Source organism: Plecotus auritus (genome assembly GCF_963455305.1).
Source record: "Plecotus auritus genome assembly, chromosome: 5".
Classification (NCBI taxonomy): Eukaryota; Metazoa; Chordata; class Mammalia; order Chiroptera; family Vespertilionidae; genus Plecotus; species Plecotus auritus.
Window position 1 is genome coordinate 169,566,253 of NC_137776.1, and position 27,365 is coordinate 169,593,617.

General features: G+C 40.7%; 1 protein-coding gene and 2 pseudogenes across 3 annotated transcripts; all 3 read right to left on the reverse strand.

The window, feature by feature from the left end:
- Positions 1 to 5,876: 5,876 nt before the first annotated feature.
- LOC308248380 (olfactory receptor 1J4-like) lies at positions 5,877 to 6,854 on the reverse strand (annotated as a pseudogene). Its single transcript has one exon. The product of its transcript is annotated as an olfactory receptor 1J4-like (transcript).
- An 8,931-nt stretch (positions 6,855 to 15,785) lies between these two features.
- Positions 15,786 to 16,729, reverse strand: LOC308248381 (olfactory receptor 1J4-like; annotated as a pseudogene). The gene has a single exon. The product of its transcript is annotated as an olfactory receptor 1J4-like (transcript).
- A 9,658-nt stretch (positions 16,730 to 26,387) lies between these two features.
- LOC308248902 (olfactory receptor 1J4-like) lies at positions 26,388 to 27,365 on the reverse strand (the record flags this gene model as incomplete). The annotated part of the gene is made up of 1 exon (XM_080669353.1): positions 26,388 to 27,365. One exon carries the CDS (start codon positions 27,363 to 27,365, stop codon positions 26,388 to 26,390), a length of 978 nt encoding a protein of 325 aa, XP_080525479.1.

A 27,365-nucleotide genomic window follows, 5' to 3' on the forward strand; every position in this document is an offset into this window, starting at 1 on the left:
GGGTTCAGCTAATAGATACTCATATAAATCCAACTCACAAGTAAAACACAAAGTGAGACATACAACACACAATGATGCACCCCTCACCCACAAACACACTCTCAATGCACATCAACACAGGTGACTCATGACACACCTAGAAAACACTCAACTCACTACATATACATACCTCTGTACTATACACCTGCATCACCAAAACTCACAAGGCCACAAACAATTCAAAATCTCACAAGAAACATACACTGACAACACACATGCACATACAGCCACACCAAGTACAACAAGCAGCACACATCCTCCTTCCTGGGGAAGCAGTCAGCATGAGGCAGTTAAGCCTATTCAGTCATAGGCACATCATTAACCCAGCAACAACACCCCATGCACGTGGTCACACACATGATAACAGACAGAGAAAACCCAACAACACACCTTCCTGTTCTCACACACGAGTGTGTCCCCTACAAACAGAGCTCGCACATGCACCAGCCCATGCTGCTGAGCAGAGGTGTGAGCCCTCTCAGAGATGACCTTGGTTCCTTGTGAAGTTGGGCATCTTCCTGTCCAGCAGCAGAGTCAACAGTCTCACTCCCGGTGATGCCAGTCTTTACAATCACAGACATGAATCAGCAGTCCCTAACCACAAGCCAGGAGGTAACTTGTCTGCACACCCTAAAACAAGAATGTGGGTCAGATACCTAGCAAACACAGAAATGCATGCGCGCGCACACACACACACACACACACACACACACAACTATAAAACAACACGTACACAAGCATATACAACATATGCACACACACAGAGTCATGGACGCAGAGTCTCAGACAAGATCCCACTAGCACACAGGCAGATCCATCGGCAAGGGCAGATTTCCAGCTCCTCTCACCTGGGCTCATTGGTGAGTTCAGACACCTTCTGCTCCAGATTAACGCCCATCTCCTCAGGTTTTCCTCAGGAGACTTAACATCCAGACACAAAGAAGCAATATCAGGGGCCTTGGCACTTATATAGACTTTCCTTTTCCTTAACCAGCTCCAGAGTAATGAGTCCACAGATGACACTTAACTACTAAGGAGAGACTGCAACAAAGTCCCCAAGCTGTGGCTAATTTCTAACTGCCCTTTGGGGAGCTGAGTGTCCAAGAGCCAGAGGGACTGGAGTCTTAGAGGACAGTGTCCCTGATTCCAGTCATACCCTAGATTTCTTTGTCCTTGGGCATTGCTCCAGCTGGGAAAAAGGTTTTTCAACTTTTTATTTTGAAATTATTTCAAAGATATGTAAAAGTTGTGAAAATGGTATCAAGAATTGCTGAACAGGCTTTAGCCAGATTCCCTAATGATTAACATTTTATTATGTTTACCTTTTATGTGTGTATACATATATACATACTAGAGGCCCAGTGCACAAAATTTGTGCATGGGTGTAGGGGGTGTATGTCTCCAATCTGGGACCCCTTGAGGGATGTCCAACTGCCTGTTTACCCAGAACCCAGTGGGATTGGGCCTAAACAAGCAGTCAGACATCCCTCTCACAATCCAGGACTGCTGGCTCCCAACCGCTCGCCTGCCTGTCTGCCTGATGGCCCCTAACCGCTTCTGCCTGCCAGCATGATCACCCCCTAACCACTCCCCTGCCAGCCTGATCGATGCCTAACTGCTCCCCTGCCAGCCCAATTGCCCCTAACTCCCCTCCCCTGCTGGCCTGGTCACCCCTAACTGCCCTCCCCTGCAGGCCTGGTACCCCCCCAACTGCCCTCCCCTGCAGGCCTGGTCCCCCTGCAACTGCCCTCCTCTGCCAGCCCAGTCACCCCTAACTGCTGTCCCCTGCAGGCCTGGTCCCTACCAAATGCCCTCCCCTGCAGGCCTGGGTTCCTCCTAACTGCCCTCCCCTGCTGGCCATCTTGTGGCGGCCATCTTTGACCACATGGGGGTGACCATCTTGAGTGCTGGAGTGATGGTCAAATTGCATATTACCCTTTTATTAGATAAGATATGTTTCAGGCTTTGTTTTCAGCATTTGTTTTCAGCATATATACCACAGTGCATATAATTAGGCTTGTGATATTAATTTTTCCAGTTACTAGAGTTTTTATCCTTGATCAATTGGTTAAGGTGGTCTCTGTACTATAATATTACCATTTTTTTAGAAGTTACTCTTTTAAATTTGTAATTAATTGGTATCATTTGGGTAGTTATTTTGATACCATAACATTAACATTTTTCTTACTAAAATCTCACCCACTATGTTTCACATCCATTGCTGATGCCTACATGGCCAATATGGTGGTCTAATGGTGAGTTTTCTAATTGTATAATTTCTTCTTCTTTTTTAGTTGTATTCTTTTTATGAAAAAAATTTTAATGTTGACATTATTGCAGACTTGCCCCTTGTTACCTTCACTACCCTCCCCCCCCACTTCTTTGGCCTTCATTACACTATTGTACATGTCCATGAGGTATGCAAATATGTTCTTTAGCTAATGCTTTCAACTTCTTTATCTAGTCACCCCAAGCCTTCTCCCCTCTGGTTTCTGCCTTTCTGTTCTATGTATCCATGCTTCTGATTCCATCTTGTTCATCAGTTTATTTGTTCATTAGACTCCACTTATGGTATTTGTCTTTCTCTGACTTGCTTATTTTGCTTTGCATAATACTCTCCAGGTCCATCTCTGCTGTTGCAAAGGGTAAGAGTTCCTTCTTTTATACAGCCATGTAGTATTCCATTGTGTAAATGTACCACAGCTTTTTTATCCACTCTTCTGCGGATGGGCAGGTGAGCTGTCTTCAGATCTTAAGAAACGTGAATAGTGTTGCTATGAACATAGGGGTGCATATATTCTTTCTGATTGGTGTTTTGGGATTCTTAGGATATATTTCCAGAAAAGGGATCAGTAGGTCGAAAGGCAGTTCCATTTTTAATTTTTTGAGGAAACTCCTTGCCAACAGTTGTTCGTTGATTTATTGATAGTAACCATTCTGGCAGGTGTAAGTTGATATTCCTTTATAAGAAGGAACTTATTCTTATTCTGCACTCATTTCTTTATTTATTCATTTATATCATTATTGATTCATGGATTATTATTCTCTGAGTTACATTACCAGTGTTATTTATTTTGAAACTTTCAGTGTCTTCAATACTTACAAGGATTCTAAATGATCACAGAGAAGCCAACTGGAAAATATGTATAAAAGAGACACCAGAAGGAAAAATCAGAAATTAAGAAACTAAAGGAAGTTTTTACCACAGGAGATGGGTCAGGAGTGGCACAGAAAGAATGGGGAAAGGGAACAGTATAGATGTTCATATAGTAAACTTAGAAATTGCAATCTATTTATACATTTTAAAACCCATGATTTCTGATTGATATCTCTCCATTTCTAGTTTGACGGCATAGAGTCCTTCCCAGCCTCTCCTTTTCCGTGTACAGAGCTCCTTTTCCCGAGAGTGAGAGTGAAACCCTTTTCCTCCGTGTTTATTTAGTTGCTGAGTCTTTGGATATATGGTGACTTGTTTCAGAATCTTGAACTCACACACTGTTAATGATACTCAACAGCTTATAACTTTGTTTAGACTTTTTAATTATGGGAGTATATAGACAAAACTCTGGGTTCAAGAATTGCTTAGGTTATTTATTTTATTTTCCCCTTTAATCTAATTTTGGAGTTAATTTGAAATATAATTTAAATTTATTTATATTGTTTTAATCTATTTTGCTTTATTCACCACCTCTCCTATTTATTTTTTAGTGGCAAAATACAGCACAGTCAAAACTACATTAAAAATCTGACTCATCTCTCCATCTCTTCTGCCCACCTCCTGTGGGTAAACAATCTCAGTTTCTGATTTAGTCTTCCTGTGCTTCTTTCTGATCAAATGGGCAGACACATGTGTATTTTATTCCCCTTCATTGTTACATAAAGAGGAACATGCTATAGTGCTCTTTTACACATGGCTGTTTTTTATTTAGCAATATATCTGTATATTTCTCCACATTGCTTCATAGGTATCTTTGCTTTTATTTTATTCACAGTTGCAAAATACTCATTTGATGTTCTATAGAGTGTTCTTTAGTGGTCATAAAATAAGATATTGGTGATGAGTGCCCAAATGCCACAGAGCACAGAAAATAATTATAAAACAATAAAAATAATAATGTATGATTAATAAGGGAAAATTGAATTTTAAAGTGTGTATTTAATTAAAATGGAGGAATATGAGAGAGGATATATGTGAAACAGGTAAATCAAATAAAAAACAGTAATATGAAAAATATAAATTCAAATATATTATGATTAGATGTTTATAGACAATATTCTCCAGAAATATAATAATTGTTGCCTTACATAAAATAATCAAAAACCAGCATTACATTTTTAACAATGCACACCTGACAGACATAAGGACAAAGAAAAATTTAAAGTGGTGAAAGAGAAATACCATTTAAACACTAACCATGAGAAAGCTGCATCTTGGCCAGCTATACTATACTGGTATCTCTATTTCTATCTGTATCTATATCTATGGATATGAAGTATATATACAGTTATCAGAAGTAGATGAGGTGTTAAGGTGGGACCCATTACTAGAAAATTTTCCTGATTATAAACTAAGTGGTTTGATCTTAAATGCATTTTTTAAAAGTCTATTCCTCTCTTTTTCTAACAACCAGGCTTTGCAAAACATAATTTTCATAGTGTAATTTTTCTTACCATGGCTGATTGCAGTCAGACAACATGATGTCATTGATTGCGAATTAGGAAGAGATGTGCACAATCAGCTTTAAGCCAGCATAAAAAAAAATCAGTTCAAAAAAAGAAAAAAAAGAAAAAGAGCACCAGGAGCAGATCATGATGCTGAATAAGTGAGTCTTCTATAGCATAAAAATTTAAAAACTGCATAAGCAAAAAATCAGATATCTCAAAACAGAATGAGACAAACCACAATTATGATTGTGTAACAGGTGTACATGGGATTTTGCATATCTATACTAATAAAAGGGTAATATGGTAATTAGACCGGATCAGCTGGACATTTTCCGGACATCCGACTTCTTTCCGGACAAAGCCACAGTGGCAAGGGCAGAGTCAGAGGCATTTAGGGACGATCAGGCCAGCAGGGGAGCAAGCAGTTAGGGGTGAGATCAGGTCAGCAAGGGGGAGAAAGCAGTTAGGGGTGAGATCAGGTCAGCAACAAGGAGCAAGCAGTTAGGGGAGATATCAGGCCTGCGCGCGGGAGCAAGCAGTTAGGGGCGAGATCAGGCCAGCATAGGGAAGCAAGCAGTTAGGGGCGATATCAGGCCTTCGCGAGGGAGCAAGCAATAAGGGGCGAGATCAGGTGAGCATGGGGAGCAAGCAGTTAGGGGCGAGATCAGGCTGGCGTAGGGGAGCAAGCAGTTAAGGGGCAATCTGGCCGGCAGGGGAGGGCAATTAGGGGGTGATCAGGCCAGCAGGGGAGTGGTTAGGGATCGATCAGGCCGGCAGGCAGAGGCACTTAGGGGTGATCAGGCAGGCAGGCAGAGGCGGTTAGGGGTGATCAGGCTGGCAGGCAGGCGAGCGGTTAAGAGCCAGTGGTCCTGGATTGTGAGATGGATGTCCGACTGCCAGCAGTCGGACATCCCCTGAGGGGTCCCAGATTGCAGAGGGTGCAGGCCGGGCTGAGGGACACACCCCCCCGTGCATGAATTTCGTGCACCAGACCTCTAGTATATTATACGAAATGATGAACAAGCAAAAACTATCAATTATGAATAAAAATTATTAAGAGTCCTAGAAGCAAATGTGACCATATAACAACACTTATACAAGACAAGATGATGGATATACTGTGAAATTACCAGTAATATAGAGATGTGGACCATAAAATAATTTTAGGAGAACTATCTCATTATGCTTCTGATTGAAACATGAGGATTTAGTGATTGATGCTTAAAGAACTTAACCCTATTGACACACATCTCTAAGGCCTGTTTTATATCTCTGTTCCTCAGGCTGTAGATGAAGGGGTTCAGCATGGGGGTAACTACCGTATACATGACCAAAGCAATTATGTCTTTGGAACCCCATGATGAGGAGAAAAAGTAAACACCTGCAGCTGTCCCGTAGTATAAAAACACCACAGAGAGATGGGAGCCACAGGTAGAAAAGGCTTTAGAGAGTCTCTTAGTTGAGGGCACCCTCAGGATGATGGTTCCTATACGGATATAGGAGCCCAAAATAACACCAAGACACAAAAAGAAAATCACTCCTCCCTCGGTGAATATGACCAGCTCATTCAGGGAGGTGTCCGAAAAGCTCAGCTTCAGGAGTGCAGCGAGGTCACAGAAGTAGTGGATGATGGTATTGTCAGCACAAAAAGACAGTTAGACCAAGAGGAGGGTGTGCAACAAATCATGGACATAGGAGAGAATCCAGGAGCCAGCCACCAGCAGCATACATAGCCCCTCCCTCATGATGGTGGTGTAGTGCAGAGGGTGGCAGATAGCCACAAACCTGTCATATGCCATCACAGCCAGAAGAAAATTGTCAAGACCAGCAAAAAGTATGAAAAAATAAAACTGAGTAATGCATCCCTCATAGGAGATGGATTGTCCCTGAGTCTGCATGTTCGTTAGCATTTTTGGGACAGTGACAGAGGAAAGAGAAATGTCAGAGAAGGCCAAGTGGCTGAGGAAGAAGTACATGGGCGTGTGCAGGTGAGAGTCCAGCCTGATGAGCAGGATGATGAGCAGGTTGCCCAGCACTGTGGTCAGGTACATGCCCAGGAACAGGGTGAAGAACACGCCCTGCAGCCCTGGTGGGATGGGGAGCCCCAGGAGGAGGAACTGGGACACGCTGCTCTGGTTCTGAGGCCTCATGCCGGTCTTCTGTCTGCTGGGGATGAAGAAGGGTTGGGAGTCTCAGGGACCTAGAAACGATGAACAGGATATCATCTCACACAGTCATTATTGGGAAAACCATTCATTTTTAAATACTTAAATATTAATTTCTCACACCTGTGGATGTGTGCCTCTTCCCTCTCTCCCAGTCTGGCTGCAGGAAAACATTGAACTTCCAAAGTAGTCACAAGACCTCATCACACAGAAGTAAGAGGGGTTCACTATTTATTCAAATATTACTTTTAACATCATGTCTGGGTCGGAACCTCTACTAAGGACTGAAATGCAGCAGTGAACAAGGAAAGCAAAGTGCCCACTTCTATGAGTTTACATCTTGATGAGCATGGAGGGATAGTTTATACACCAGGCCAGAGCCAAACCATAATAATTCACTGTGGCAGGAATAGAACGTGAGCCCCTGTAAAGTGGTGTTGGTTGCTTCTGTCTGAAAGTAATGTGAGACTCCAGTGCTGAGTGGGTGTTGTTGCACCTGCCAGCTCCCATTGACCCTCAGCTGTAAACTCAGGGACACTCTGGAAACGGGTGGCCATTGAAACCCACTTGATGCCAGAATATCTCCAAAACCAGAATAGTCCACAAAATATCTTTCATAATAATGCTGAACACTTAGATGAACATTTGGGTACCAGGCTAAGGACTTTACCTACATATTCTAATTAAATCCACTCATCAGCCTTACATTCCCAGATTTTAAAACCTCTTCACACCCCTACCCGGTTTGGCTCAGTGAATAGAGCACCGGCCCGCGGAATAAGGGGTCCCGGGTTCGATTCCGGTCGGGGGCATGTGCCTTGGTTGTGGGCACATCCCCAGTAGGGGGTGTGCAGGAGGCAGCTGATCGATGTTTCTCTCTCATCAATCTTTCTGTCTCTCTGTCTCTCTCCCTTCCTCTCTGTAAAAAGAATCAATTAAGTATATTTTGAAAAAAAAAAAACACACCTCCTCACAGCTGCTCTAAGGATTTGTTTTCTTTGTCCTATTTTAGTTTTTAAGAAATAGGAACATAAATGACACAAATTCTGTAGGCACACAGCAGTATAGCAAGGACAGAATGGTGCACAAATATATGTGTGTATATTAGTATCTAATACATATGTGCTATGTAATGTTTATAACTTGGTATTTATATATTACCATTTTCTATAAATTAAAAATCACCAAGTGTTAGCTACTTCATAGGGTTCAGTCTAATATGTCTGTGTGATCAGAAACTTCTCTTTTCTTGCTTAGGAGCCAAGCACAATATATTATTTAGAGCTGTGAGGACCCAGAGTTGTCCAAAATTTTTTTATTCCCTTTACTAGATAATTTATTCCTTCATATTTATTTACTTTCCAACTGACAAAAAGTTCTCAAATACATTAAGGTCTATTTATGCAATAACTATTTACTGAGGGCCTTGCAAGATTCACAAAACTAGTGTAATTATTTCCATTTTATAGATGTGGATGTGAGACCAATGTTTTATATAACTTCCTCAAGGTCTCATCACTATTTAATGGTAATTCTGCCCAGTACCTTCACACATCATGATGCCTGGAGTTTATGGTGAATTTGTTTGTTTCCCTGGGATGTTCAGTAAAAATAAAGAAAAGGTTGGGAAAATACTGAGCAACTCAGTCACATTCAGGTACATAAAAATTATAGCAGATCTATTTCAAGAAACAAGGTGTTGATTACAATTTGAGTATCTTAGGTAATGGTGCCCCAGAAGGAGGACATTTTAGGAAACACTTGAGTCATGGATACAGATCACACACACACACACACACACACACACACACACACACACACACACTGCTGCTTTGAGAATGTAAGTCACCCCTGACCAAATTTCCATCCTAAAGGAAGAATAGCCAATATGTGGTTCATCTCATAAACACTTGTATGCATACATACAAGTCATAATTAACACAAAGTTGGACATACACAACTTACAATAATACACCCCTCAACTCAAAACACACTCACAATGCACATCAACACCTGATTCATGATGTACCTGGTGAACACTCAACTCACCACATATACATAAACAGTATACACAAACAGTATATACTCTCCTATAAATGAGAGTATATTAATGAGCTTTCCTCCTTCAGACCTTCCCTTGCTGGGGGAGGGCAGTCAGCATGCATCAGTTAAGTCTATTCAGTCACAGGCACAGTCATTAAACCACCACCAACACCCATGCATATGGTCACATACACATGTCACCTACACATAGAGAAAATCCGATAACATAACTTCCAGCTCTCATACACGAGAGTGTCACCCACAGGCACAGCTCACATGTGCACAACACACTGCTGAGCAGAGGTTTGAGCTCCCTCTGAGCTGACCTTGGTTCCTTATGAGGTCAGCATCTTCTTGTCCAGCAGCAGAGACAACAGTCCCACTCCCGGTGCTCAGCTGTGATGCCAGTTTACGTTCACAGACATGAATCTGGAGTCCCTAATCACATGCCAGGAGGCTGATAACTTGGTCTACATACACTAAAACGAGACTGTGAGTCAGATTCATAGCACATACACACACAGCTATCAACACATATACAAGTATGTACAATGCATGCACACACACAGTCATGGACACAGTCTCACACATGAACGCCCTAGTGGTCGGCAAACTGCGGCTCGCGAACCACATGCGGCTCTTTGGCCCCTTGAGTTTTTAGCAAAGGCCAGCTTAGGAGTACCCTAATTAAGTTAATAACAATGTACCTACCTATATAGTTTAAGTTTAAAAATTTTGGCTCTCAAAAGAAATTTCAATCGTTGTACTGTTGATATTTGGCTCTGTTTTCTAATGAGTTTGCCCACCACTACCCTAGCACACAGGCAGATCTATCAGCAAGAGCATATTTCTAGCTCCTCTCACCTGGGCTCATTTGTTGAGTTCAGACACATTCATCTCCTCAGGTTTTCTTCAGGAGACCTAACATCCAGACACACAGAAGCAATATCTGGGGACTTGACACTTCTACAGACTTTCCTTTTCCTTAACCAGCTCCAGAGAAATGAGTCCAATGATAACAAATACTACTAATGAGAGACTGCAACCAAGTCCCCAAGCTTGTGGCTAATTTCTGACTGGCCTTTGGGGAGCACAGTGTCCAAGAGTAAAAGGGACTGGAGTCCTAGGGGACAGTGTCCCTGATTCTAGTCATGCCCTGGACTGCTTTGTTCTTGGGCATTGCTCCAGCTGGGAAGAAAGATTTTTCAACTTTCTCTTTTGAAATGTTTTTAAAGATATAGAAAAGTTGTAATAATGATATTAAGAATTCCTGGACAACCTTCAGCCAATTCCCCAATGGTTAACATTCTACTATGTTTACCTTCTCTGTGTGTATATGTATATATGTATGTATGTCTGTGTGTATATTTCAGGCTTAGATGTATAGCTGATATACCAGTGCATATGAGAATGTTTCCAGTAGCTAGTGTTTTTATCCTTTTTTAACAAGTTTTCAAAAATAATTTATTGTTGGAAGTATTACATATATCCCTTTTTCCCCCACATTAACCCTTGTAGCCTGCCCCCAGTCCCTACCCCAGACCTTCACCATACTATTATCTGGATCCATTGATTATGCATACATGCATACAAGTTCTTTGGTGGATCTCTTCCCACCCACCCACCCATGCCTGCCTTCCCTCTGAGATTCGACAGTATGTACCATGCTTCTGTGTCGCTGGATCTATTTTGTTCATCAGTTTATTTTGTTCATTAGATTCCACATTTAAGTAAGATCATGTGATATTTGTCTTTCTTTGACTGGTTTTTTGCTTAGTATAATACTATGCAGGTCCCTTCATGCTGTCTCAAAGGGTAAAGATCCTTTTTTACAGCTGCATAGTATTCCATGGTGTAAATATACCACGGCTTTTTTAATCCACTCATCTACTGGTGGGCACTTGGGCTGTTTCTGGATCTTAGCTATTGTGAATTGTACTGCTATGAACATAGGGGTGCATATATTCTTTCTGATTGGTGTTTTGGGTTTCTTAGGATATATTCCTAGAAGAGGAATTTTGGGGTCAAATGGCAGTTCCATATTTAACTTTTAAAAAAACTCCACACTGTTTTCCATTACGGCTGCACCAATCTGCATTCCCACCAGCAGTGTATTAGGGTTCCCTATTCGCTACATCCTCGCCAGCACTTGTCATTTGTTGATATGTTGATGGTAGCCATTCTGATAGGTATAAGGTGATACCTCGTTGTAGTTTGAATTTGCATCTCATCTCTCTGATTTTCAGTGACTTGGAGCATTTTTCTTATGTCTCTTGGCTATCTGTGTGTTCTCTTTGGAAAAGTGTCTATTTAGGTCCTTTGTCCATTGTTAATTGGATTGTTTGTCTCTCTTTTGTTTAATTGTATGACTTCCTTATATTTTTTGGATATTAATCCTTTATCAGCTGTATCATTGGCAAATATGTTCTCCCATAAGTAGGTTCCCTTTTCTTTATGTTTATGGTTTCTTTTGCTGTATAGAAGCTTTTATTTTGATGTAGTCCAATTTATATATTTTCTCTTTTGTTTCTCTTGCTCTAGGAGATGTCTCTACAAACATAATGTTACAAGAGATGTCTGAGATTTTGCTGTCTATGGTTTCTTCTAGGATTTTTATGGTTTCACAACTTATGTTTAAGTATTCTATCCATTTTGAGTTTACTCTTGTGTATGATGTAAGTTGGTGGTTCTTTCTTTTTTGTGTTTTATTTTGCATGTATGTCCAATTTTCCCAGCACCATTTATGGAAAAGACTGTCTTTACTCCATTGTATGCTCTTGCCTCCTTTTGTTACTTCCTCCTTTCCAAGTTGGATGCCTTTTATTTTTTCTTCTTGTCTGATTGCTGTGGCTATTACAATTCCAATACTTTGTTGAATAAGAGTGGTGAAAGTGGACATCCCTGTCTTGTTCCTGTTCTTGGGGAAATTGTTTTAGTTTTTGCCTATGGAGTATAATTTTGGTGATAAGTTCATCATATATGGCCTTTAATATATTGAGGTATGATCCCTCTATCACACTTTGCTGAGAGTTTTTGTCAAAAATCGGTGTTGGATTTTGTCGAGTGCTTTTTCTGCCGCTATTGATATGCTCATGTGATTTTTGTCTTTCAGTTTGTTTATGTGATGTATCAGTTTTACTAATTTGCAAATACTGTACCGTCTTGCATCCCTGGGATAAATCCCATTTGGTCATGGTTTTATGGTCTTTCTAATATATTGCTGGATCTGATTTGCTAATATTTTATTGTAATTTTTAGCATCTATGTTCACCAGGAATACTGGCCTGTAATTTTCTTTCTTTGTAGTGTCTTTATCTGGTTTTGAGATAATGCTGGCTTCATAAAAAGAGCTCTAAGTGTTCCTTCCTCTTGGATTTTTTTGGAGTAGTTTTAAGACAAAGTGTTAGTTCTTCTTGGAATGTTTGGTAAAACTTCCCTGTGAAGTCATCATTGGTGATTCTTATATGAGAAAATTATTGCAAATGTGAAGGCCAAATGGTGATTTTTCAAATTCTATAATTTCTTCTTTATTAGTTGTGCTATCCTAAAAGAAGGAAATTATTCTTATCTAACACCTGTTAGTTTTTTATTTATTCATTTATATTAAGTATACATGGATTCTTATTTTCTAAGTTATAACCCATTACTATTATTCATTTTAAAGCTATGGATGAGTTCATTGCTTTCAAGGATTCTAAATGGTCTCAGAGAAGCCAACTGGGAAATATATAAAAGAAACACAGGAAGGAAAAACGAGAAACTAAGAAACTAAAAGCATGTTTGCTCATAGGAGGTGGGTCAGGAGCAGGACAGAAAGAATGAGGATGGGAACAGTATAGACGTTGATATATAACATGTAAATTGCAATCTGCTTATACATTTAAAACCCAGGACTTTGAATTGATAGCTCCAATTCTAGTTTGACACCATAGAGTTCTTTCCAGCCTCTCCTTTCCCATGTACAGAGCTCCTTTCCCTGAGAGTGAGGGTCACTTTCTTTTCCTCAATGGTCGCTTATGTACTGAATCGTTGGATACATGGTGACTTGTTGCAGAACCTTGAACTGTTAATGCCATACAATGTACAACTTAAGACATTGTTTTCAGTGTTTTATTTTTAACTAGAAGCCCAGTGCATGAAAATTCATGCACTGGAGGGGGGATCCGTCAGCCCAGCCTTCCCCGTATTACCGTCCGGGATCCCTCAGAGGCAGGTGTCAACCGGCAATCAGGGAAAGGCCACACCCCATCACATCCCTGCTGTTGCCACTGCCAGCAGCACAATCCATGGGTAGCCCCGGTTACCTGAGCCTCGGGCAGCTCTGGGCAGGTGGGCAGCCTCCATCCAAGGCTTGCCTAGGCCTCGGGCTGGCCCTTGGTGGCTGGGGGGCTGAGGGGACTGGGGGACTCTGGAGGCAGTTGCGCACAGCGGCAGGGCCCGCCTTGGGCAGGCCCCATCTTGCGGTGCGCCTGCCACCCCAGTGGGGCTAAGGGGACTGGGCACTGCCATCTTGTGTCTGTGGGCACTGCCATGTTTGAGGGTGGGGCAGTCAATTAGCATATTCCCTCCTTATTGACTGTGGGTACTGCCATCTTTGCGACTGCGTGTGGGTCAATTAGCATATTCCCTCTTCATTAGATAGGATTGAGAGATAAATATAAATTCTGGATTCAACAATATCTTAGGGCACTTACTTAATTTTCACCTTTACTCTTATTTTGGAGTTTGAAATATAGTTAAGTACATTTGATTTGTTTTATTCTACTTTGCTTTATTAACCTCCTTTAATATTTATGTTTTACTTGCAAAAGACAGCCTAGTCAAAACTACACAAATAATTCTCCTCATCTGCTCATCTCTTCTGCCCCAACTCCTGTTGGTAAACAATTTCATTAGTTTCTAATTTATTCTTCCTGTGCTTCTTTCTGCTCAAATTGGCGGACACATGTATATTTTATTCCCCTTTGTTTTTACATAAAAAGTAGCATGCAATAAATACTCTTTAATGCATTGCTTTTTCTATTCGGCGATATCTATACTAAAAAAAGGGTAATATGCTTATTAGGGCGATGTCTTCCAGACCTCCATCCTGACGTCCATCAGGACCAAGCCACAGTGGCTACGAGGCCCTGGACTCAGGCAGCCATGGGCTCAGGTGGCCACGAGTCCCTGCGAGGCATGGCATTCATGGCAGCCATGGGCTCAGGCAGCTGTGAAGCCCGGGCTCAGACCTCACAGCTGCAGCGGCTGGCAGTGGCAGCAGCAGCAGGGTGATGGGGGCGGCGCCTTCTCCTGATCAGCCTGGTCGCCTCCCGAAGAGGAGCCTTCAGTAGGACATCCCCTGAGGGCTCTGGGACTGTGAGAGGGGGAAGGCCAGGCTGAGGGACCCCCCTTCAGTGCACGAATTTTTGTGCATCAGGCCTCTAGTATTCTAATATTTCTCCACATTGATTTATAGACATCTTTGTTCTATTTTCCTCACAGTTGAAAAATATGCAGTTGATGTTTTATAGAGTTTTCTTTAATGGTCATGAAATGAGATATTGGTGATATGTGTCCTAAATGCCACTGCATTGTATACCTCAAATAGCTAAGTAGAAAGTAAAACATGATGCCTGCCTACGGCACATAAAAGAATTGTAAAACAATAATAATGATATCTGATTAATACGTTAATAGAGGGAAAATGGAACTGAATATATACATTTACTTAAAACAGAGGAAGACAAGAGGAATATATGTGAAACAGATGAATCAAACGGCAAATATAGTAATAAGGAAAATATAAATTCAAATGTATTATAATTATATTAGATGTCCAAAGACAGTATATCCAGATATATAATAATTTTTCTTTTACATAAAATGAACACTCTCCAGCATTACATGTTGAGCAATGCACACCTCACAGATATAAGGACAAAGAAATGTTTAAAATGATGGAAAAGAAATACCATTTAAACACCAACCAGGAGAAAGCTGCATCCTGACTATACTATACCATACTTACTATACTATACTACACTACACTACGCTATGCTGTGCTATGCTAACCTATGCCATACCAAAACATATCATGCCATGCCATGTGATGCCATGCTACACTACAATACATACACTACACTACACTACATTACACTACGCTACACTATGCTATGCTATGCCATGCCATGCCATACTTAACTATACTATGCTATAGTAGTATCTATATATCTATAGATAGAATGTATTTATATTAATATCAGAAGTAGATGAGGTATTCAGGTAGGACCGATTACTAGAAGTAGATGAGGTATTCAGGTAGGACCGATTAGAAGTGTGCTCTTAAATGCATTCCTCAAAAGTCTCTCTCTCTAACATCCTTGCTTTGTAGCACATACCAATTTTTACTGTGTAATTATTCTTTTAAAAAGAATTGCAGTCAGCCAACATTAGGAAGAGATGTGCACAATCAGCCAGAAGCCAACAAAAAGCAGCATAAAAACATCAGGTAATAAAAAGGAAAGACTACCAGTAGCAGATCATGATGCTTAATAAGTGGCTATTCGATAACATAAAATTCTTAAAAATGCATAAGCAAAAAATGACATATCTCAAAACAGAAAGAGACAAAACCACTGTTATAATAATGCAACATGTTTTGCATAAGATTATGCATATACTGTATATTATAAGAGATGATGGACATGTGAAAAATATTAATAGGGAATAAATAATTATTAATAATCCAAGTAGCAAACTTAATACAAATGACAGATTAACAACACTGTACATATGAAAGAAAGTATATTCTATGAAAGGTATATGGAGTTGTCAACCATACAATAATCTTAGGAGATCTATCTGACTGTGCTCCTGACTGCAAAGGAGGATTTAGTGATGCTGCTTAAAGAACTTAACCCTATTGACACACATCTCTAAGGCCTGTTTTATATCTCTGTTCCTCAGGCTGTAGATGAAGGGGTTCAGCATGGGGGTAACTACCGTATACATGACCAAAGCAATTATGTCTTTGGAACCCCATGATGAGGAGAAAAAGTAAACACCTACAGCTGTCCCGTAGTATAAAAACACCACAGAGAGATGGGAGCCACAGGTAGAAAAGGCTTTAAAGAGTCTCTTGGTGGAGGGGACCCTCAGGATGATGGTTCCTATTTGGATATAGGAGCCCAAAATAACACCAAAACACAAAAGGAAAATCATTCCTCCCTCAGTTAATATGACCAGCTCATTGAAGGAGGTGTCTGAACAGCTCAGCTTCAGGAGTGCAGCGAGGTCACAGTAGAAGTGGGGGATGGTATTGTCAGCACAGAAAGACAGTTGGACCAAGAGGAGGGTGTGCAACAAATCATGGACACAGGAGAGAGAATCCAGGAGCCAGCCACTAGCAGCACACACAGCCCCTCCCTCCTGATGGTGGTGTAGTGCAGGGGGTGACAGATGGCCACGTACCTGTCATATGCCATCACAGCCAGAAGAAAATTGTCAAGACCAGCAAAAAGTATGAAAAAATACAACTGAGTAATGCACCCCATATAGGAGATGGATTGTTGATGAATCTGCATGTTCATGAGCATCTTAGGGACAGTGACAGAGGAAAGAGAAATGTCAGAGAAGGCCAAGTGGCTGAGGAAGAAGTACATGGGCGTGTGCAGGCGAGAGTCCAGCCTGATGAGCAGGATGATGAGCAGGTTGCCCAGCACCGTGGTCAGGTACATGCCCAGGAACAGGGTGAAGAACACGCCCTGCTGCCCTGGTGGGATGGGGAGCCCCAGGAGGAGGAACTGGGACACGCTGCTCTGGTTCTGAGGCCTCATGCTGCTCTTCTGTCTGCTGGGGATGAAGAAGGGTTGGGAGTCTCAGGGACCTAGAAACGATGAACAGGACATATCATCTCACACTGTCATTTTTGGGAAAACCATTCATTTTTAAATACTTAAATATTAATTTCTCACACCTGTGGATGTGTGCCTCTTCCCTCTCTCCCAGTCTGGCTGCAGGAAAACATTGAACCCCAAAGTAGTCACAAGACCTCATCACACAATAGTAAGAGGGGTTCACATTTTATTCAAATATTACTTTTAACATCATGTCTGGGTCGGAACCTCTACTAAGGACTGAAATGCAGCAGTGAACAAGGAAAGCAAAGTGCCCACTTCTATGAGTTTACATCTTGATGAGCATGGAGGGATAGTTTATACACCAGGCCAGAGCCAAACCATAATAATTCACTGTGGCAGGAATAGAACGTGAGCCCCTACAAAGTGGTGTTGGTTGCTTCTGTCTGGAAGTAATGTGAGACTCCAGTGCTGAGTGGGTGTTGTTGCACCTGCCAGCTCCCATGACCCTCAGCTGTAAACTCAGGGACACTCTGGAAATGGGTGGCCATTGAAACCCACTTGATGCCAGAATATCTCCAAAACCAGAATAGTCCACAAAATATCTTTCATAATAATGCTGAACATTTAGATGAACATTTGGGTACCAGGCTAAGGACTTTACCTACATATTCTAATTAAATCCACTCATCAGCCTTACATTCCCAGATTTTAAAACCTCTTCACACCCCTACCCAGTTTGGCTCAGTGAATAGAGCGCCGGCCTGCGGAATAAAGGGTCCCGGGTTCGATTCCGGTCGGGGGCATGTGCCTTGGTTGTGGGCACATCCCCAGTAGGGGGTGTGCAGTTGGCAGCTGATCGATGTTTCTGTCTCTCTGTCTCTCTCCCTTCCTCTCTGTAAAAAGAATCAATTAAGTATATTTTGAGAAAAAAAAACCACCTCTACACAGCTGCTCTAAGGATTTGTTTTCTTTGTCCTATTTTAGTTTTTAAGAAATAGAAACATAAATGACACAAATTCTGTAGGCACACAGCAGTATAGCAAGGACAGAATGGTGCACAAATATATGTGTGTATATTAGTATCTAATACATACGTGCTATGTAATGTTTATAACTTGGTATTTATATATTACCATTTTCTATAAATTAAAAATCACCAAGTGTTAGCTACTTCATAGGGTTCAGTCTAATATGTCTGTGTGATCAGAAACTTCTCTTTTCTTGCTTAGGAGCCAAGCACAATATACTATTTTAGAGCTGTGAGGACCCAGAGTTGTCCAAAATGTTTTTATTTCCTTTACTAGATAATTTTATTCCTTCATATTTATTTACTTTCCAACTGACAAAAAGTTCTCAAATACATTAAGATCTATTTATGCAATAACTATTTACTGAGGGCCTTGCAAGATTCACAAAACTAGTGTAATTATTTCCATTTTATAGACGTGAATGTGAGACCAATGTTTTATATAACTTCCCCAAGGTCTCATCACTATTTAATGGTAATTCTGCCCAATACCTTCACACATCATGATGCCTGGAGTTTATGGTGAATTTGTTTGTTTCCCTGGGATGTTTAGTAAAAATAAAGAAAAGGTTGGGAAAATACTGAGCAACTCAGTCACATTCAGGTACATAAAAATTATAGCAGATCTATTTCAAGAAACAAGGTGTTGATTACAATTTGAGTATCTTAGGTAATGGTGCCCCAGAAGGAGGACATTTTAGGAAACACTTGAGTCATGGATACAGATCTCACACACACACACACACACACACACACACACACACACACACACTGCTGCTTTGAGAATGTAAGTCACCCCTGACCAAATTTCCATCCTAAAGGAAGAATAGCCAATATGTGGTTCACCTCATAAACACTTGTATGCATACATACAAGTCATAATTAACACAAAGTTGGACATACACAACTTACAATAATACACCCCTCAACTCAAAACACACTCACAATGCACATCAACACCTGATTCATGATGTACCTGGTGAACACTCAACTCACCACATATACATAAACAGTATACACAAACAGTATATACTCTCCTATAAATGAGAGTATATTAATGAGCTTCCCTCCATCTGACCTTCCCCTTGCTGGGGGAGGGCAGTCAGCATGCATCAGTTAAGTCTATTCAGTCACAGGCACAGTCATTAAACCACCACCAACACCCATGCATATGGTCACACACACATGGTCACATACACACAGAGAAAATCCAATAACATAACTTCCAGCTCTCATACACGAGAGTGTCACCCACAGGCACAACTCACATGTGCATAACACACTGCTGAGCAGAGATCTGAGCTCCCTCTGAGCTGACCTTGGTTCCTTATGAGGTCGGCATCTTCTTGTCCAGCAGCAGAGACAACAGTCCCACTCCCGGTGCTCAGCTGTGATGCCAGTTTACGTTCACAGACATGAATCTGGAGTCCCTAATCACATGCCAGGAGGCTGATAACTTGGTCTACATACACTAAAACGAGACTGTGAGTCAGATTCATAGCACATACACACACAACTATCAACACATATACAAGCATGTACAATGCATGCACACACACAGTCATGGACACAGAGTCTCACACATGAAACCCCTAGTGGTCGGCAAACTGCGGCTCGCGAACCACATGCGGCTCTTTGGCCCCTTGAGTTTTTAGCAAAGGCCAGCTTAGGAGTACCCTAATTAAGTTAATAACAATGTACCTACCTATATAGTTTAAGTTTAAAAATTTTGGCTCTCAAAAGAAATTTCAATCGTTGTACTGTTGATATTTGGCTCTGTTTTCTAATGAGTTTGCCGACCACTACCCTAGCACACAGGCAGATCTATCAGCAAGAGCATATTTCTAGCTCCTCTCACTTGGGCTCATTTGTTGAGTTCAGACACATTCATCTCCTCAGGTTTTCTTCAGGAGACCTAACATCCAGACACACAGAAGCAATATCTGGGGCCTTGGCACTTCTACAGACTTTCCTTTTCCTTAACCAGCTCCAGAGAAATGAGTCCAATGATAACAAATACTACTAATGAGAGACTGCAACCAAGTCCCCAAGCTTGTGGCTAATTTCTGACTGGCCTTTGGGGAGCACAGTGTCCAAGAGTAAAAGGGACTGGAGTCCTAGGGGACAGTGTTCCTGATTCCAGTCATGCCCTGAACTGCTTTGTTCTTGGGCATTGCTCCAGCTGGGAAGAAAGATTTTTCAACTTTCTCTTTTGAAATGATTTTAAAGATATAGAAAAGTTGTAATAATGATATTAACAATTCCTGGACAATCTTCAGCCAATTCCCCAATCGTTAACATTCTACTATGTTTACCTTCTCTGTGTGTATATGTATATATGTATGTATGTTTGTGTGTATATTTCAGGCTTAGATGTATAGCTGATACACCAATGCATATTATCAGAAGGCATATGAGAATGTTTCCAGTAGCTAGTGTTTTATCCTTTTTTAACAAGTCTTCAAAAATAATTTATTGTTGGAACTATTACATATATCCCTTTCCCCACCCCCATTAACCCTTCTAGCCTGCCCCCAGTCCCTACCCCAGTCCTTCACCATACTATTATCTGGATCCATTGATTATGCATACATGCATACAAGTTCTTTGGTGGATCTCTTCCCACCCACCCACCCATGCCTGCCTTCCCTCTGAGATTCGACAGTATGTACCATGCTTCTGTGTCGCTGGATCTATTTTGTTCATCAGTTTATTTTGTTCATTAGATTCCACATTTAAGTGAGATCATGTGATATTGGTCTTTCTTTGACTGGCTTTTTGCTTAGTATAATACTATGCAGGTCCCTTCATGCTGTCTCAAAGGGTAAAGATCCTTTTTTACAGCTGCATAGTATTCCATGGTGTAAATATACCATGGCTTTTTTAATCCACTCATCTACTGGTGGGCACTTGGGCTGTTTCTGGATCTTAGCTATTGTGAATTGTGCTGCTATGAACATAGGGGTGCATATATTCTTTCTGATTGGTGTTTTGGGTTTCTTAGGATATAGTCCTAAAAGAGCAATTGCGGGGTCAAATGGCAGTTCCATATTTAACTTTTAAAAAAACTCCACACTGTTTTCCATTACGGCTGCACCAATCTGCATTCCCACCAGCAGTGTATTAGGGTTCCCTATTCGCTACATCCTCGCCAGCACTTGTCATTTGTTGATATGTTGATGGTAGCCATTCTGATAGGTATAAGGTGATACCTCATTGTAGATTGAATTTGCATCTCATCTCTATGATGATCAGTGACTTTGAGCATTTTTTCTTATGTCTCTTGGCTATCTGTGTGTCCTCTTTGGAAAAGTGTCTATTTAGGTCCTTTGTCCATTATTAATTGGATTGTTTGTCTCTCTTTTGTTTAATTGTATGACTTCCTTATATTTTTTGGATATTAATCCTTTATCAGATGTATCATTGGCAAATATGTTCTCCCATAAGTAGGTTCCCTTTTCTTTATGTTTATGGTTTCTTTTGCTGTATAGAAGCTTTTATTTTGATGTAGTCCAATTTATATATTTTCTCTTTTGTTTCTCTTGCTCTAGGAGATGTCTCTACAAACATAATGTTACAAGAGATGTCTGAGATTTTGCTGTCTATGGTTTCTTCTAGGATTTTTATGGTTACACAACTTATGTTTAAGTATTCTATCCATTTTGAGTTTACTCTTGTGTATGATGTAAGTTGGTGGTTCTTTCTTTTTTGTGTTTTATTTTGCATGTATGTCCAATTTTCCCAGCACCATTTATGGAAAAGACTGTCTTTACTCCATTGTATGCTCTTGCCTCCTTTTGTTACTTCCTCCTTTCCAAGTTGGATGCCTTTTATTTTTTCTTCTTGTCTGATTGCTGTGGCTATTACAATTGCAATACTATGTTGAATAAGAGTGGTGAAAGTGGACATCCCTGTCTTGTTCCTATTCTTGGGGAAATTGTTTTAGTTTTTGCCCATAGAGTATAATTTTGGCTATAAGTTGATCATATATGGCCTTTATTATATTGAGGTATGATCCCTCTATCACACTTTGCTGAGAGTTTTTGTCAAAAATCGGTGTTGGATTTTGTCGAGTGCTTTTTCTGCCGCTATTGATATGCTCATGTGATTTTTATCTTTCAGTTTGTTTATGTGATTTTTCAGTTTTACTAATTTGCAAATACTATACCAGCCTTGCATCCCTGGGATAAATCCCATTTGATCATGGTTTTATGGTCTTTCTAATATATTGCTGGATCCGATTTGCTAATATTTTATCGTGAATTTTAGTATCTATGTTCACCAGGAATACTGGCCTGTAATTTTTTTTCTTTTTAGTGTCTTTATCTGGTTTTGGGATAATGCTGGCCTCATAAAAAGAGCTCTAAGTGTTCCTTCCTCTGGATTTTTTTGGAGTGGTTTTAAGACAAAGTGTTATTTCTTCTTGGAATGTTTGGTAAAACTCCCTTGTGAAGCCATCATTGGTGATTCTTATATGAGAAAATTATTGCAAATGTGAAGGACAAATGGTGATTTTTAAAATTCTATAATTTCTTCTTTATTAGTTGTACTATCCTAAATGAAGGAAATTATTCTTATCCAACACCTGTTAGTTTTTTATTTATTCATTTATATTAAGTATACATGGATTCTTATTTTCTAAGTTATAACCCATTACTATTATTCATTTTAAAGCTATGGATGAGTTCATTGCTTTCAAGGATTCTAAATGGTCTCAGAGAAGCCAACTGGGAAATATATAAAAGAAACACAGGAAGGAAAAACGAGAAACTAAGAAACTAAAAGCATGTTTGCTCATAGGAGGTGGGTCAGGAGCAGGACAGAAAGAATGGGGATGGGAACAGTATAGACGTTGATATATAACATGTAAATTGCAATCTGTTTATACATTTAAAACCCAGGACTTTGAATTGATAGCTCCAATTCTAGTTTGACACCATAGAGTTCTTTCCAGCCTCTCCTTTCCCATGTACAGAGCTCCTTTCCCTGAGAGTGAGGGTCACTTTCTTTTCCTCAATGGTCGCTTATGTACTGAATCGTTGGATACATGGTGACTTGTTGCAGAACCTTGAACTGTTAATGCCATACAATGTACAACTTAAGACATTGTTTTCAGTGTTTTATTTTTAACTAGAAGCCCAGTACATGAAAATTCATGCACTTGAGTGGGGGGTCTGTCAGCCCGGCCTTCCCCCTCTTACCATCTGGGATCACTCAGGGTGGCGACCGGCAATCAGGGGAAGGCAACACCCCATCACACCTCTGCTGCTGCCACTGCCAGCAGCACAATCCATGGGCGGCCCCGGTTACCTGAGCCTCGGGCAGCTCTGGGCAGGTGGGCAGCCTCCATCCAAGGCTTGCCTAGGCCTCGGGCTGGCCCCTGGTGGCTGGGGGGCTGAAGGACCTGGGGGACTCCGGAGGCAGTCGCACACAGGAGCCAGGCCCGCCTCGGGGCGGGCCCCATCTTGCCGGGCACCTGCCACCCCAGTGGGGCTAAGGGGACTGGGCACCACCATCCTGTGGCTGTGGGCACTGCCATGTTTGAGGGCGGGGCAGTCAATTAGCATATTCCCTCCTTATTGGCTGTGGGCACTTCCATCTTTGTGACTGCGTGTGGGTCAATTAGCATATTCCCTCTTCATTAGATAGGATTGAGAGATAAATATAAATTCTGGGTTCAACAATATCTTAGGGCACTTACTTAATTTTCACCTTTACTCTTATTTTGGAGTTTGAAATATAGTTAAGTACATTTGATTTGTTTTATTCTACTTTGCTTTATTAACTTCCTTTAATATTTATGTTTTACTTGCAAAAGACAGCCTAGTCAAAACTACACAAATAATTCTCCTCATCTGCTCATCTCTTCTGCCCCAACTCCTGTTGATAAACAATTTCATTAGTTTCTAATTTATTCTTCCTGTGCTTCTTTCTGCTCAAATGGGCAGTCACATGTAAATTTTATTCCCCTTGTTTTTACATAAGAACTAGCATGCTATAAATACTCTTTAACACATTGCTTTTTCCACTCAGCGATATCTATACTAAAAAAGGGTAACATGCTTATTAGGGTGATGTCTTCCAGACCTCCATCCTGACATCCATCAGGACCAAGCCACAGAGGCTACGAGGCCCTGGACTCAGGCAGCCATGGGCTCAGGCGGCCACGAGCGCCTGCCAGGCGTGGCATTCATGGCAGCCATGGGCTCAGGCAGCTGTGAAGCCCGGGCTCAGGCCTCACAGCTGCAGCGGCTGGCAGTGGCAGCAGCAGCAGGGTGATGGGGGCGGCGCCTTCTCCTGATCAGCCTGGTCGCCTCCCGAAGAGGAGCCGTCAGTAGGACATCCCCTGAGGGCTCTGGGACTGTGAGAGGGGGAAGGCCAGGCTGAGGGACTCCCCTTCAGTGCACGAATTTTCGTGCATCAGACCTCTAGTATTCTAATATTTCTCCACATTGATTTATAAATATATTTGTTCTATTTTCCTCACAGTTGAAAAATATGCAGTTGATGTTTTATAGAGTTTTCTTTAATGGTCATGAAATGAGATATTGGTGATATGTGTCCTAAATGCCACTGCATTGTATACCTCAGATAACTAAGTAGAAAGTAAAACATGATGCCTGCCTACGGCACATAAAAGAATTATAAAACAATAATAATGATGTATGATTAATACGTTAATAGAGGGAAAATGGAACTGAATATATACATTTACTTAAAACAGAGGAAGACAAGAGGAATATATGTGAAACAGATGAATCAAATGGCAAATATAATAATAAGGAAAATATAAATTCAAATGTATTATAATTATATTAGATGTCCAAAGACAGTATATCCAGATATATAATAATTTTTCTTTTACATAAAATGAACACTCTCCAGCATTACATATTGAGCAATGCACACCTCACAGTTATAAGGACAAAGAAATGTTTAAAATGATGGAAAAGAAATACCATTTAAACACCAACCAGTAGAAAGCTGCATCCTGACTATACTATACCATACTTACTATACTATACTACACTACACTACGCTATGCTGTAATATGCTAAGCTATGCCATACCAAACCATATCATGGCATGCCATGCGATGCCATGCTATGCTACATGACACTCAATACACTATACTATACTATGCTATGCCATACCATACCATACCATACCATACCATACCATACCATACCATACTATACTATGCTATGCTATAGTAGTATCTATATATCTAGCTGTATCTCTATCTGTATATGTATCTATAACTATATAGATAGAATGTATTTATATTAATATCAGAAGTAGATGAGGTATTCAGGTAGGACCGATTACTAGAAACTTTTCCTAATTATAAAATTAGTAGTGTGCTCTTAAATGCATTCCTCAAAAGTCTCTCTCTCTAACATCCTTGCTTTGTAGCACATACCAATTTTTTTTCAAAGTAGCAAAAACTTAATTTATTAAATCTCAACTTTTGAGTACATGTCTTCTTAACATTCTGTGTGGCAAAAGAAGATGTACATTTCTGCTAATTATGATAGTTATCTCAGGAGAAAACATTTGTGCAATTGTTTGAGTTGCAAGCTGAACGAGCTGCTCTTTTCATGAAACACCATTTTTGTTTGAAAGAATGGCTGACAGATAAACTATAGTTATTCAGACTTGGATATTTGGCAGGCATCTTCTTGAAAATGAACAAACTGAGCTTGTCACATCAAGAAAAATAACTGAGCCGAAACCGGTTTGGCTCAGTGGATAGAGCGTCGGCCTGCGGACTCAAGGGTCCCAGGTTCGATTCCGGTCAAGGGCATGTACTGTGGTTGCGGGCACATCCCCAGTGGGGAGTGTGCAGGAGGCAGCTGATCGATGTTTCTCTCTCATCGATGTGTCTAGCTCTCTATCCCTCTCCCTTCCTCTCTGTAAAATATCAATAAAATATATTTTTTAAAAAAAGAAAAATAACTGATAATTATTACTAATGATAAAAATCTAAGCTTTAGGCAAAAATTAGAGTTTAGGAAAACTTGTATGAGTTACCATGAGCTGGATAGGTCCCCAACATTTAAATACTTTTCTGATTTAAAGATATCAGTGGTGATATTAGCTACTGTGATATTTTGATATTGTATAATGAAATGTGTCAACAAGCACATACCAATTTTTACTGTGTAATTATTCTTATCATGCCTGATTGCAGTCAGCCAACATTAGGAAGAGATGTGCACAATCAGCCAGAAGCCAACAAAAGGCAGCATAAAAACATCAAGTAATAAAAAGGAAAGACTACCAGTAGCAGATCATGATGCTTAATAAGTGGCTATTCGATAACATAAAATTCTTAAAAATGCATAAGCAAAAAATGACATATCTCAAAACAGAAAGAGACAAAACCACTGTTAAAATAGTGCAATATGTTTTGCTTAAGATTATGCATATATATTATAAGAGATGATGGACATGTGAAAAATATTAATTGGGAATAAATAATTATTAATAATCCAAGTAGCAAACTTAACACAAATGACAGATTAACAACACTGTACATATGAAAGAAAGTATATTCTATGAAAGGTATATGGAGATGTCAACCATACAATAATCTTAGGAGATCTATCTGACTGTGCTCCTGACTGCAACAGGAGGATTTAGTGATTGCTGCTTAAAGAACTTAACCCTACTGACACACATCTCTAAGGCCTGTTTTATATCTCTGTTCCTCAGGCTGTAGATGAAGGGGTTCAGCATGGGGGTAACTACCATGTACATGACTGAAGCAATTATGTCTTTGGAACCCCATGATGAGGAGAAAAAGTAAACACCTACAGCTGTCCCATAGTATAAAAACACCACAGAGAGATGGGAGCCACAGGTCGAAAAGGCTTTAGAGAGTCTCTTAGTGGAGGGGACCCTCAGGATGATGGTTCCTATACGGATATAGGAGCCTAAAATAACACCAAAACACAAAAAGAAAATCATTCCTCCCTCAGTGAATATGACCAGCTCATTGAGGGAGATGTCTGAACAGCTCAGCTTCAGGAGTGCAGCGAGGTCACAGTAGAAGTGGGGGATGGTATTGTCAGCACAAAAAGACAGTTGGACCAAGAGGAGGGTGTGCAACAAATCATGGACACAGGAGAGAATCCAGGAGCCAGCCACCAGCAGCACACACAGCCCCTCCCTCATGCTGGTAGTGTAGTGCAGAGGGTGACAGATGGCTACATACCTGTCATATGCCATCACAGCCAGAAGAAAACTGTCAAGACTAACAAAAAGCATAAAGAAATACAACTGAATCATGCATTCCACATACGAGATGGATTGTACCTGAGTCTTCATGTTCCTGAGCATCTTTGGGACAGTGACAGAGGAAAGAGAAACGTCAGAGAAGGCCAAGTGGCTGAGGAAGAAGTACATGGGCGTGTGCAGGCGAGAGTCCAGCCTGATGAGCAGGATGATGAGCAGGTTGCCCAGCACCGTGGTCAGGTACATGCCCAGGAACAGGGTGAAGAACACACCCTGCTGCTCTGGTGGGATGGGGAGCCCCAAGAGGAGGAACTGGGACACGCTACTCTGGTTCTGAGGCCTCAT